This window comes from Rhinatrema bivittatum, chromosome 1 (assembly GCF_901001135.1).
Source record: "Rhinatrema bivittatum chromosome 1, aRhiBiv1.1, whole genome shotgun sequence".
Taxonomy (NCBI): Eukaryota; Metazoa; Chordata; class Amphibia; order Gymnophiona; family Rhinatrematidae; genus Rhinatrema; species Rhinatrema bivittatum.
The window spans coordinates 511715237-511727232 of record NC_042615.1 but is presented as its reverse complement, the minus strand read 5'-3'; the positions used below and the strand labels follow the sequence as shown (position 1 = coordinate 511727232).

Below are 11996 nucleotides of genomic sequence, written 5' to 3'. Positions count from 1 at the left end.
TCTTCTCCCCAGTGTTTCGGGGTAATATCTCAGGAAGTAAAATGTAAAAGGTCAGTATTTGATTTCACAGAAGTGAAATAAAATATTGGCATGTGAACATTTCGTGCTTCCTGCAGTGCATTGTGGGTGCAGGCCAGTTAGACTTCCTGAGGCTAGAATGTGGATCCAATCATATTGTGACAAATCAGAGCCAGGGGAGCAGCTGGAAAGGCCTAGGTTCTGCTTTGTTTTGAGAACAATAGCCCTAAAGATTAACAGCATCTGGGTGTCATAATTCTAAGGTGTGCTGTTTGTTGGAGTTCTAATTGAAATAATGCAGGTCCCGATCACTCTGGATAGTTTGAAATGACTTAGTTCTGTTATTGGATCTAGGCCCTCTGGGTGGAGACTCAGGCGTGTTTCTGCGCCTGCCAGGAGTGATTATAAAGAGACCTAGGAGCAATTAGTAGTTCTTTCCCTAGACCCAGCCATACAAAGAGCACTCACCCGGGACACAAAAGACAAGGCCAAGGGCTCTGCTGTTATACATTTACCTGGAGTCAGGTGAGCTTTGTTCTCAAGGGAAGGGCTCACTGGGGGCAGGGAGCAATGAGGAAATCAAGCAGGAAGCTTTTGATTTGGATGTCTAAAGGAGTGCAGGCCAAATACAGGAAAGAAATTACACATTTCTGAAGCGTATGTATTCTCTCCCTTTCTTTTTTTCCAGTTTCTACCTCTTCCCTCTTTTCTCTCTTTATCTCTATGTCTTTGATTCTCTATCTCTGTCTCTCTTCTTTTCTCTGTCCCTTTGTCTCTCTGTCTATATGTATATATATGGGTATGTATATATACAGTATATTTTGTATGTATGCACTTTTAAACCATGTTGTAGTAATGCCATGAGACATATCCAAGAATGGCAAAGATTGGTGGCAGCATAAATCAGAAGGCATCTGTAGTCTGCACTATATTTAGATGGATAGATACTGTAGAATTAAGTGCTACATAAATATAAAAATTCAGTAGAGAAAAATACTGTAAAATGTTAAGACAAGATGCCATAGACACAGATTCAGCAGGTAGAGATAGCTCTACAGATTCATACTGTTGAAGAATAGACAGTTCGATAGTTGGATAAATTTTAATTTTTTTTTAGCATTTATGAAACATGTTCCATCAGAGTGCTTTACAACAAATTAAAACAGGTATGACAAGTCCCTTTTCAAAAATCTTATTTTCAAAGTGGGTACCAGAGGCAAGAGAAAGAAAGTGAGTTGTCCAAGGTCACAAGAAATGCCAAGGGAAGAAGCATTATTCAAATCCTAGTTTTCAGGTTCCTAAGTATTCATAGCTCTAAAAATTCTCCTGCCTAAAAATGTTAGCTAATACCAACTTTTCTTTTTTTTTTTTTTTTGAAACATAAGCCCTCCCAGGATTTGGGCTGGCAAACTTTGGACTTCTTGGCAGTGCCTCCAACACGAATGAATCGGTGTATGATGAATATATGAAAGGATAAATGATGGATAATAGGTTAAATGTTGACTAAGTGGTTGGCTGTGTAAATGATGGATTTATGGATGTATAAATGATAGATTGATTGGTAAACTGATTATTATGAGAAGCCATTTCTGATTTGTAGATGATCGTTAGATGGTGGATGGAAGAATAACAGGCAGATTGGTGTTACATGGATGGATATTTAATGGATTAATGGAGAGACTAATTAGGGATGAACTTGTTCTGATTTGTTGTGAGTTACCCTTAAACGCTGCAGTATTCAATATGTATTGGGTTTCTTCTCCATCCTAGCACAGCTAAGGTAAAATCTGAACTTGTTCCACTCAGCTCACCAAAATCTCCCTATCCCAGCTGAATTTCTGATTCCTGTTCCTGCTTTTTCCCATCACACCAGGATGTAATTTAGCTTACTACTTGCTGTTCATGCTGTTAGATCGTCGTCCAAAGGAATAACGTAAATCAGGAGTAAGATGCTTAACTCCCAAACCGTTGTCTAGTGTTGACTTAAAAATATCGAATGATGATGATGCACATGTAATCTTGCTTGGCAGAATAAATTACCTAGCCCTATCGGTTCTTCCTTAGCATTAGTTGCTTTTTTCCTCTGTATAACCTTAACTGAGATTATTTGATCTTTCCCTTGTTGGCCAATGGAAACATGTCTCTTTTGACTGTGGTGCTGCATAATCTCCTCAGCTGTAATCATGTGGAAACATGGTATGATTTTCATCTTGCTTCTTGTGGTCGCCTCCTGTGTCCTCGCTAAAGACCCCGACCAGAAAGATACTTCCAAGAAGAATACGTTCCCCCTCACTCTCTCCAGAGGTAAAGCAAGCTTTTCTTTAGAAGCTAAACCTTAAAGGATGTGTGGGTGACTGTGGTTCCCTGATGAGAGTCAGATAGGAAGGAGGAGGAAAGAGCAGGCTGTGCATGTTGGTAACTTTATGAGAATCAGAGGGGAAGAGGTAGGAAGACGGGGGCAATACATGATGGGTCCCTGATGTACCAGATGGCGGAGACTTAAGAAATAACTGTGTAGGGGAAAGATCAGCAAATAGAAGATGGACCTCTGTTCTTAATTTAATCTGATCAACTGTAACATCTAATACAGTAGTTTTATCTTACTATTTCCCATAATGGTAACTGATCCTTCACCTTTAGGATGGGGGGATAACCTGTACTGGATCCAAACCTATGAAGAAGCCTTGTACAAGACCAAAACCACGTAAGTGATGGATTTAGGTTTTTGCCATTTTTAGGCACTGTTGGTGCTATCGCTTCCCCTCCCCGCTAGTTGAAGACAAGAAATGAAATGAGGAAGAGGTGAGAGAACTAGGGATGGGGGAGGATAGTGAGAAGCAGAAAGGACTGGGGATTGAGAGAGATGGGGGAATGAGGACCAGGGATGGGAAGGATAAGAGATGGGGAAGATCGAGGAAGAGGGAGGCAAGATAAAAGGAGGATCAGAAATATGGTATGGGGGAAGAGAAGGGAGAGGGAAGAGAGAGGTGTCTCTACCCTACTTTGTTCTAGCTCCCCCTTACATTCCCATCCTCCTCTAACATCTCATTTAATCTAGCAAACACACACTGGTGTCAATCTCTTCTCTCTCTCACACACTGATCCCTCCCACCATTTTCATCTCTCACACACAAACATATACCCCCTAGTTAATCCCCTCTCATCACCCAGTCCTTCCTCCCCTCTAATAATTTTCCCTTCAGCCCCTCCTAACTTCATTTCTTTCTCTGCCCCTCCTTCACTACATGTTAATCCCTCTCTCTCCACTCCCTCTCCCATGATATCCCTCTTCTCACATACTTCTATCACCATTACTGATCTGGCCCAGCAGGAAAAAGGCAACAACAATGATGACTTCTACAGTAGCAGTCTCCAAACATGATCCTCAAGAGCAGCAACCCAGTCTGGTTTTCAGGATTTTCACAATGAATATGCATGAGATCTATTTGCAGAGAGCGCAGGCAGTGAATGCAAACAGATCTCAAACATATTCATTGTGGCAATCCTGAAAACCAATGACTGGGTTGTGGCCCTTGAGGACTGTATTTGGGGGACATCTGTCTTACAGCATCTTCCTCTGCTGCGTGGAGCTTAACCCTAAGCAAAGGACAGTACATGGCATAAGGGAGGGGTTGGATTGGGAATCAGTGTGTTGTGTTCGTGAACCCTTAGGCCAGGGGTCAGGAACCTTTTTGGCTGAGAGAGCCATAAACGCCACATATTTTAAAATGTAATTCCATGAGAGCCATACAATATGTTTAAAACTAAATACAAGTAAATATGTGCATTTTATGTAAGATCACACTCTTAATGTACAATAAGTCTCTGAAAATATTACACCAGGCCTTAAGACACCAATACATCTCCTATTAGGAAAACGGACCAAGTCAGGCTGCTATAGAGTCCTACACAGAAACAACACGCCAGCAGAAAACCTCACCTGAATCACGTGCTGTCTCTCACCTAACATAGAATAAAGAGACCAAAACGCATAACAAGAAGCATGCAGAAAAAACTGAATTGGAAACTGCAACAAGCCAGAGTCTCTGTATGCAGTGTAACAAAGGAAAAAAGAAACATCACCCATCCTTATAAAACAAATCAAGAAATATAAAATCATCAGCAGTAAAACTGTACTAACAAAAAGAACATATTTCGAAACAGCTGATGAGTGGAATATCCAATAATTAAAAACTCATATAAAACATTTCCAGATACCAACAAAATATTTCAAAATAGCAGACACAAAGATCCAGTAATGAAAAATAATAAGGATACAAAAATGTTTTTGCTCTGCATACCTGGGAACGTTTGATATCCAGGTGTCCTGAGATTGTTCTGAATTAGCAGGAGGCGGGGTGGTTTGCTTGGAACTTTCTCCTCTCTCAGTCACATACCAGCACTCTCTCTCACACTGGCTCTCAATGACACACCTATACACACATGCTCTCAGTACTCACATATACACATGTTTTTTCTCTCTCACTTATATAGGCTCTTAATTACACATTTACACACATGCTGTCTATCTTTTCACGCTTACACACACACACAGGCTTTCAATCACATAAATACATGCTGTCTTTTTCTCTCACACACAGACTCTCATTCACATGCTTACAAACATGTCCTCTCTTTCTCTCATTTACACACAGACTCTCAATCACATACTCACATGCTCCCTCACCTAAATCAGCTCTCAATCACACACAGACACACATGGTCTCTCTCTCTCATTGAAACACAGGCTCTCAATCACATACTCCATCACCTAAACCAGCTCTCAATCACACACAGACACACATGATCTCTCTCTTACTTATACACACAGGCTCTTAATCATACATACACATGATTTCTCTCACACACAAAGGATCTCAATCATACACACATACTCTTTCACACAAACAGGTTTTCAATCACAAACTTACATATACAGGTTCTCAGTCATACACTTACATTCATGCTCTCTCTCTCACAGGCAGGCTCTCAATCACAGTCATACTCTCTTTCACATGTACAGGCTCTCAATCATTCACATACATGCAATCTCTCACTCACACACACAGGATCTCAAACACACATGCTTGCTCGCTCATTCACTCTCTCTCTCCCCCACCCCCACCCCGGGAACTCGCGGCAGCAGCCTCCTCCCAACGCTAACCTCCTTCATTTTCAGCCCTCGCAAAGGCGGAGTCCCATCGGTCGCGGTTGAAACTCTTCATTTTCCTCTGAGCCGCGCTGCAGTCTTCTTCCCGTCGGACATTAGCGTGGCCTCTTCTTCCCGCGCAGGCACCCGATGCTCACCACTTCCTCTTCCGGGCCGCGGGAAGAAGAGAGCGCACCGGCGTGCTCTCTTCTTCCCGCGGCCCGGTAGAGGAAGTGGTGAGCATCGGGTGCCTGCGCGGGAAGACTCCCGCGCAGGCACCCGATGACTCCCGCGCAGGCACCCGGCTGACTCCAGTCGTGCCGCTGACTCTCTCTTCTCCTTCCCGCCGCGGCCCGGAAGAGGAAGTGGTGAGCATCGGGTGCCTGCGCGGAAGAAGAGACCACGCTAGTGTGGTCTCTTCTTCCCGCGCAGGCACCCGATGCTCTCCACTTCCTCTTCCGGGCCGCGGGGGGGAGGAGAAGAGAGCACGCCGGTGCCGCTGACTCCAGCTGTCCTGCCGCGTTCCGCCCGGGCTGACAGCATTTTAAGCCCGGGCGGCGGAGGACCGGGGAACAGCTGGGTCAGCGGGGAACCGCGAAGTGTGGCGACACTTGTCCGCGAGCCAGATGCAGCCCTCAAAAGAGCCATATCTGGCTCGCGAGCCATGGGTTCCCGACCCCTGCCTTAGGCCAAGGCAGGGTTGACACAACCTGCAGGGAGGAGATCTGCAGGTCCCCACTGTTGGCAGGCAGACCTGGGCGATGCAAATGCCCAGCTGGAGCTTAGCCTTTACCAGCCCACATTTCCCTCGGGTTGAGCCTTTGGGTGCCAGGACCAGCAGGTCTTAGATGGAGGCCTCGGATGATAGCAGAGAGATCATTCAAGGTAGCTGGGTCAGAGTAGACGAAGGTCAGGTATATCCGGTGGCCGGCAGTGGTCAGTGGCAGGCGGCGGTCAAGCGTATCCAGAAGTCAAGCTGAGGTCAATACCAGGCATTTGTCCAAAAGGACTGGCGGGATGGATAGGCAGGGCAGGAAGGCGAGGAGAAGAACAGGCTGGCAATGTGGGAGAAGTGGAAGAACTGAAGACAAGATGCTGGAACTGAGGACAAGGAACCCTGGGACAGGAAGCAAGATGCTGGAGCAACAAGCACTAATACTGGAGTAGGGAGACCTGTTACTGAGGCAGTGTGGAAGAGAGAGCAAAGGCCTTTTATAGGCTTGAGCCTGTGAGGTCATCAATGGGCACCACAGGGGATTTCCCGCCGCGGGCCCTTTAAGTATCATGACGGGAGGGAAAGCCTTGGTGGCAGGCGGCAGCGTCCTGCCACAAAGCACATCAGAGGAATCTTGCCTCGTCGAAGCGCAGTGTCCCGCCAGGCAGGTGAATGAGGGAGCTCAGCAGCGTCGAGAGCTGATGGAAGTGGCCCAGACTGGGAGGTGAGTGTAGCGGTTCATGGGAGAAGCCTGAGGACCGCCAAGCATAACACAGAGTAGCTGCTCACTTTTCTGTCTGCTCCAGAAACGCCTTCCCCTCCTGTTCCTTGAAAAGTGAGGGAGGAGGGGTGGGGGTGGATTAGAGAGCAGAGCCGTGTTTTTTTGCTCTCTGTTCCCTCCAGCTTCGCTTCCACCCCTCTTCTCCCTCCCCACCAGGAGGCAAGGGGGTAAGACTAAAGGGACCAAAGAAGCTGCTTGGGAGGGAAAGAGCTGGAGCAGAAATCAGAGGGCTGTTTTCTGCTAAATGAGATTCAGCTCAGCTGAGAGGCAGCAAATCTTCAATGTCACCTCTCCCCCACCTCCCAAGTTTTCCACCGCCCTAGACACAAGCCTGGTGTGCCTGTTGGTGAATCCAGATCTGATCATTAGCTCATGCTAGCCTGTAATCTTAGGTGACAAATGCAGTAGCAGGCATACCATCTAAGAAATGTTGATGAGGGTAGTACCAGGGTCTGAATAGCACTGTGTATAGCAAAACCAAGGGACATCCAAAGGAGTTTCAACATCTCAACATAATTTTCAAGTGCTTTCAGAACTTTTATTAGAGATTTGGATGCACTGAATTGATTATCAGGAGACTTCAGCAAAATGAGAATCAGTTACATCGACCCACCACGGGGCTCACGACTAGCCTCTCTTACCTCCTGTGCCGTCCTGCCGGGGACGCTACTCGGCTCCGTGGCGGGGCGGGGGGAGTGCTCCCAGCGCTGCCCTCTCCTTTCCGGCCCTGCCTGTTGTCGGGAGGCCTCTACTCGCGGCGGAGACGCCACCGCTGGCTCCTTGTTCTTGGTCCTCCAGGCGACCATTGCTACGCCTGACCTCGTCTCACTCAACCAGCTCCGCCTGCCAACGGTGGGGACCTGAGGGGCTCAACCCTTCTGGTAGCGTCAACCCCGCTTTGGCCCAGGGGTCCACAAAACCCACAAATCATAACTTTTTGGCACTCAGAATGCTAGGGACTTTGATAAGATCTTTCCATGACATCATTAAGTTCCTTCTGAAGGTCCCAGTATTATACAGAGCAGGGCCATGACCTCAGCAACACAAGGAGTCTCCATATGGGTCATCAAATTTTCTGTTTCTCTGTACATTTCGGCATAACACACATTGATTTAGTACATTTCAACATAGCTCTCTATGGCTTAATATGAATGAAAGCATGCCTCATTGTCATTCCATAAGAAATAGTGTGACTTACTAAGGGTGGGTTTGGGTTGACATAGCTGAATCAGACAAGATGAAGAAGAACTTGGTATGACTCAGCATAATGCAGTATCACTCAGTAAAGCTCAGGGATCAGTATGACCCAGTATGTCTCAGTATCATCCTACATACTCAAGATCACTTAGTAAGGTACAGTATGACTTCATATCACACAGTATGTCTCCATAGGGCCTGGTATAGTTCAGTGTGACTCAATTGAACCCTACTTTCCCAGTAGGTTCAATATGAGCTAATAGGGCAAAGTTGGGCTCAATATGATTTGATATCACTTGGTATGAGCTTATCCAAACCACTATTACTTAGTAGAGTTTGTAGAATCCAGTAGGGCTCAGCATGCCCATGACTTAATATTATTAACTATGACTCAGCACTCATTATTATCCAGTGTCATCCAGCAGGGCTCCGTAGGGCTCTTTAGTACTCAGTATGCCCTGATATCACTCAGCATGAATCAATAGGATACAGTACAATTCAGTGTAGGTTATTATAACTCAGTATCAACTAGTAGGATGCATTTTGACTCAAGGCCCAGTAGGTCTCAGTAGCATTCAGCATGACTCAGTATGATCCAGAAGAACCCAGCAGGACTCAGCATAGTTTTGTACCACTTAGTAGGACTCAGTAGGGGCCCTTATTACTCATTGCGACTGAGAAAACTTTTATGACTTCACAAGGAATTTTATAGGAAAACTGTGTATGCTACTGTTTAAATTATTTATTTTTTTAAATTTTGCTGGAATATGATATGCCACATTTAAACCAGTTTAGTGGTAAAACCACACAGTCATTTCAGGGAACATAATTCCATGGAGTTTCAGTGACTCACAACCGCCTCTCACAACATTGGTGGTTTCAGGAATTTCCAGTGCTTTTGAAAGCAAATGATTCACATGAATATCTCTCATCTCTTTCCCAGTAACAAGCCGCTGATGGTGATCCACCACTTGGAAGAGTGCCCACACAGCCAGGGTAAGAAGGTTTAATTCGTAGGACTCGCAAAATGGGTATTTTAAATGATGAAGGTCATGCACAGTGACTGGAAGTGCAGGTACCAAAGAGAGAGCTTTGAAAATTGTGGATGCCGATTCATTTAGCCTAGAAACACAGGGGCCAATATTCAAATGATTTACCCAGCTAAAATCTAACCTGTTAAATATTTGGCCCCTCTCACTGGCTACATTTGTGCAAGTAAAACTGCAAGCTGCACAAAACTAGGGGCCAGCTGGAGGCGCTCCAGAGGTGGGTTTTTCAAGTTTAGCCAGTTAGCATGATTTTCAGCGCTCACTGGATACATTCATCCGCACAAGTCCAGCTGCACAATTAGAATCGTAGAACATGATAGCATATGACTGCTTAAGCAGTCTGTCCATCCACACCTCCTGCTCAGCTTTCCAATCCCACAAAGATGTCCTGCATTTCTCCCATGCTTTCATGAATTTAGATACTGTCCTTGTTTCTACCACCTCCACTGGGAGATTGTGCCAATCATCCACCACCCTTTTTTTAGACATATTTCTAGATTACTCCTGAGTCTACTCCCTTTTTCCCTCAGATCTTTAGCAGATAGATTTAGCTGGATATTCAACTACAAAATTACCTGGATATATGTGGTAAAACATCTGACTGAAGATAACTGGTTACATTTAGTCTCAAATGAGGCTTTGAATATCAACCTCATAGAAGCAGATGGCGGAGGAATACTTCTCCAGGCATATCCTGTCAGCTCATTTTCCTCTCCTGTTGCAATATCACAGAACTTGTGTGATCTCCAGCTTTTATCCTTACTCCCCCACCTACTCTCATCACTTTCTTGAGTCCCTGCACTTTCCAAGCTTGTTTTATTGCAGGGAGATCCTATCAGGAGCTGACCTTCTCTCATTGAGAACTCAACACAGAGCAGTAGGCTCCCTTTCTGAGGATTTGGTCATGGCAGGATTATCAGATAAGTCCATGCCAGCAGGGAGAGCCAGGCCTGAATTTGCTCACATTACCTCTATGGACTTGCATCTATTACTTTTTTATTTTTTTTAAAGACATTGGAACTACAAGTCTATAGATGCAATGAGGGTAAAAGCAGAACTGGTCCAGTTTGTCCTCGATGGCCTGGAGCTATTTGCTGAGTCTGTAACATGCTGCAGACCGAGACAATTCCAGCCACTTGAGTAAGCACTCCTAAAATGAATCTAATGGGTTACTGTTGTTACTGGAGGAGGGGGGTTCAGATTTGCTGAGATTGCAGTTAGTAAGTGCAGAGCTAAGCATTTGCTCAGATAAACTTATTAGGGGTCATGAAAAAAATGTTTAAATTGAGGTACAAAGGTAGAAATTCTGCAAGCTTTTTCATCTTTCCCTGTCTCACCACAAACAACCTCATCATATGCATGATCTGAAGAAAGCTGAACTCATAGAAACATTATGCTATGACAGTAGATAAAGACCTTTAGACTAATTGAATCCCTGCTTATTCTTCCTACTGCAGTACCTCAAGCCTAAATAATCTTTTGCTTTACTCCTTACTTTGCCACCTTTGAAGATCCTCTGTGCTTGTCCCAAGCTATATCCCTCACTTCCTTATTACCGAGGATTCTCTGTGCCTGTCTCAGGCTTAATCCCTTACTTTCCTATCATTGAGGATCTTCTCTGACTGCCCCATGCTTTTCTTCTTGTTTCACCAGTTCCTAGGATCTTTTGTACCTGATCCAGTCTTCAACCCTTGCTTCCCCAATACTTAGAATTATCTGTACCTGCCCCGGCTTTACCACCTGCTTGCCCAGTGCTCACGATCCTGTTGCCTTTCCAAGGTTTTCTTGAATTCTGATACCACCTTTACTTTCAGCACCTGTACTGGGAGTCTGTTCCATGCATCCACCACCAAATTAGTGGACTTCTTTTTGCCAATATTAAACCAGGATGTAGTTAGCATTTTATTCATGAGAGATACCCCTTCATTACATCTTGCCCTGTATGACCGGCATTAATCTGTAAAACTACAGAGTTTGAGAATTATATCTCTTTTGATATCTTGTTTTATTTTATTTTTTTAGCTCTGAAGAAGGTATTTTCTGAAAACAAGGAAATTCAGAAACTGGCAGAAGAGTTTGTAATGATAAATTTTATAGTAAGTGAAATGTGTCCAACGATTCCAAGAATATAAGTATTATTTTTCTCTCTTGCCATGCTGTTTTTTTAATTTAAATAGATATATATGTATGGATAGATGGGTGGGTGGATAAATAAATAGGCAGATTGCTTTGTAAGAAAAAGTGAGTTAAAAATAAATTCTGATTTGATTTGAGGTAGCTCCCTGTACGTACCAGGATCAGTCCAGACTGCTGGGTTATGCCTCCCCTCCAGCAGATGGAGTCAGAGAGAAAACTGAAAGCACCCCCTAGATATACTGGTGTGCCACCTGCAATCCTTCAGTATTTCCTCTGACTCCAGCAGATTGAGAGGCATAACCTGCGGTCCTGTCTGTCCTGACTAAAAACATTTCAGGTGTTCTTTATTATTATGCTGACTAGATCAACTGGTTTCCTTCTTTCTTTCTTTCTTAGTTAAAAAGTGAATTATTAATTGGTTTTGTCATCTGTGGTTTTTGATTACTGGTTGTTCTGTTTGGTCAAGCGCAGCGTAAAGGCAGGCGTTGAGAGCACTGCTCTCACTGATTTCCCGGATTTAGTGTGTCCCTTTTGGTCCTGGGGGAGAGCTTACCGGTGGGCCGGTCACCCTCCCCCCCCCCCCATTATGATTATACTGGAGTTTTTACTCTGAAGGGGGCTTTTCTTTTTGTTTGTTAAAAAAAAAAAAAGACAGAAAATTATTAATTGGGTTTCACATATGTGAGGGACACTTAAGTCCTGTTGGTAGCAGGCAGTGCTCTGACTTTCAGCCCCAGCCTGCCGCGCTTGTTATACACTGACCAGGGACTCCGGAGGGGGTGGCCGATTTCACCCAGCGTTACTCATTTTTGGCACGCTTTTCTTTACTGCCTCTGGATGCCGCGTTCTTCGGCCTGCACGGCCTGCGGGAGGGTGGGGGCGCGACTCTCCCGAGAGGGTCTCTGCTCCCGCTGCATTCCCGGGGGCGAGGGACCCTCGGGGGCCGAGCGC

The 11996-nt window shown here is 44.9% G+C and overlaps 1 protein-coding gene across 2 annotated transcripts in view; it reads left to right on the top strand.

The window, feature by feature from the left end:
* Window positions 1–388: 388 nt before the first annotated feature.
* The window catches only part of LOC115096696 (anterior gradient protein 2 homolog), a 33009-nt gene continuing 21401 nt past the window's right edge, over window positions 389–11996 (top strand). Inside the window, exons 1-6 of one of the 2 annotated variants that reach the window (XM_029611700.1) lie at window positions 466–543; window positions 1136–1184; window positions 2194–2322; window positions 2659–2722; window positions 8804–8856; window positions 10932–11005. In XM_029611700.1, the coding sequence (XP_029467560.1) occupies window positions 1148–1184; window positions 2194–2322; window positions 2659–2722; window positions 8804–8856; window positions 10932–11005 (357 nt within the window). In that variant the 5' untranslated portion in view covers window positions 466–543; window positions 1136–1147. Of the gene's footprint in view, window positions 544–1135; window positions 1185–2193; window positions 2323–2658; window positions 2723–8803; window positions 8857–10931; window positions 11006–11996 lie in introns of both variants that reach the window. The other variant, XM_029611710.1, reaches the window with a different exon arrangement.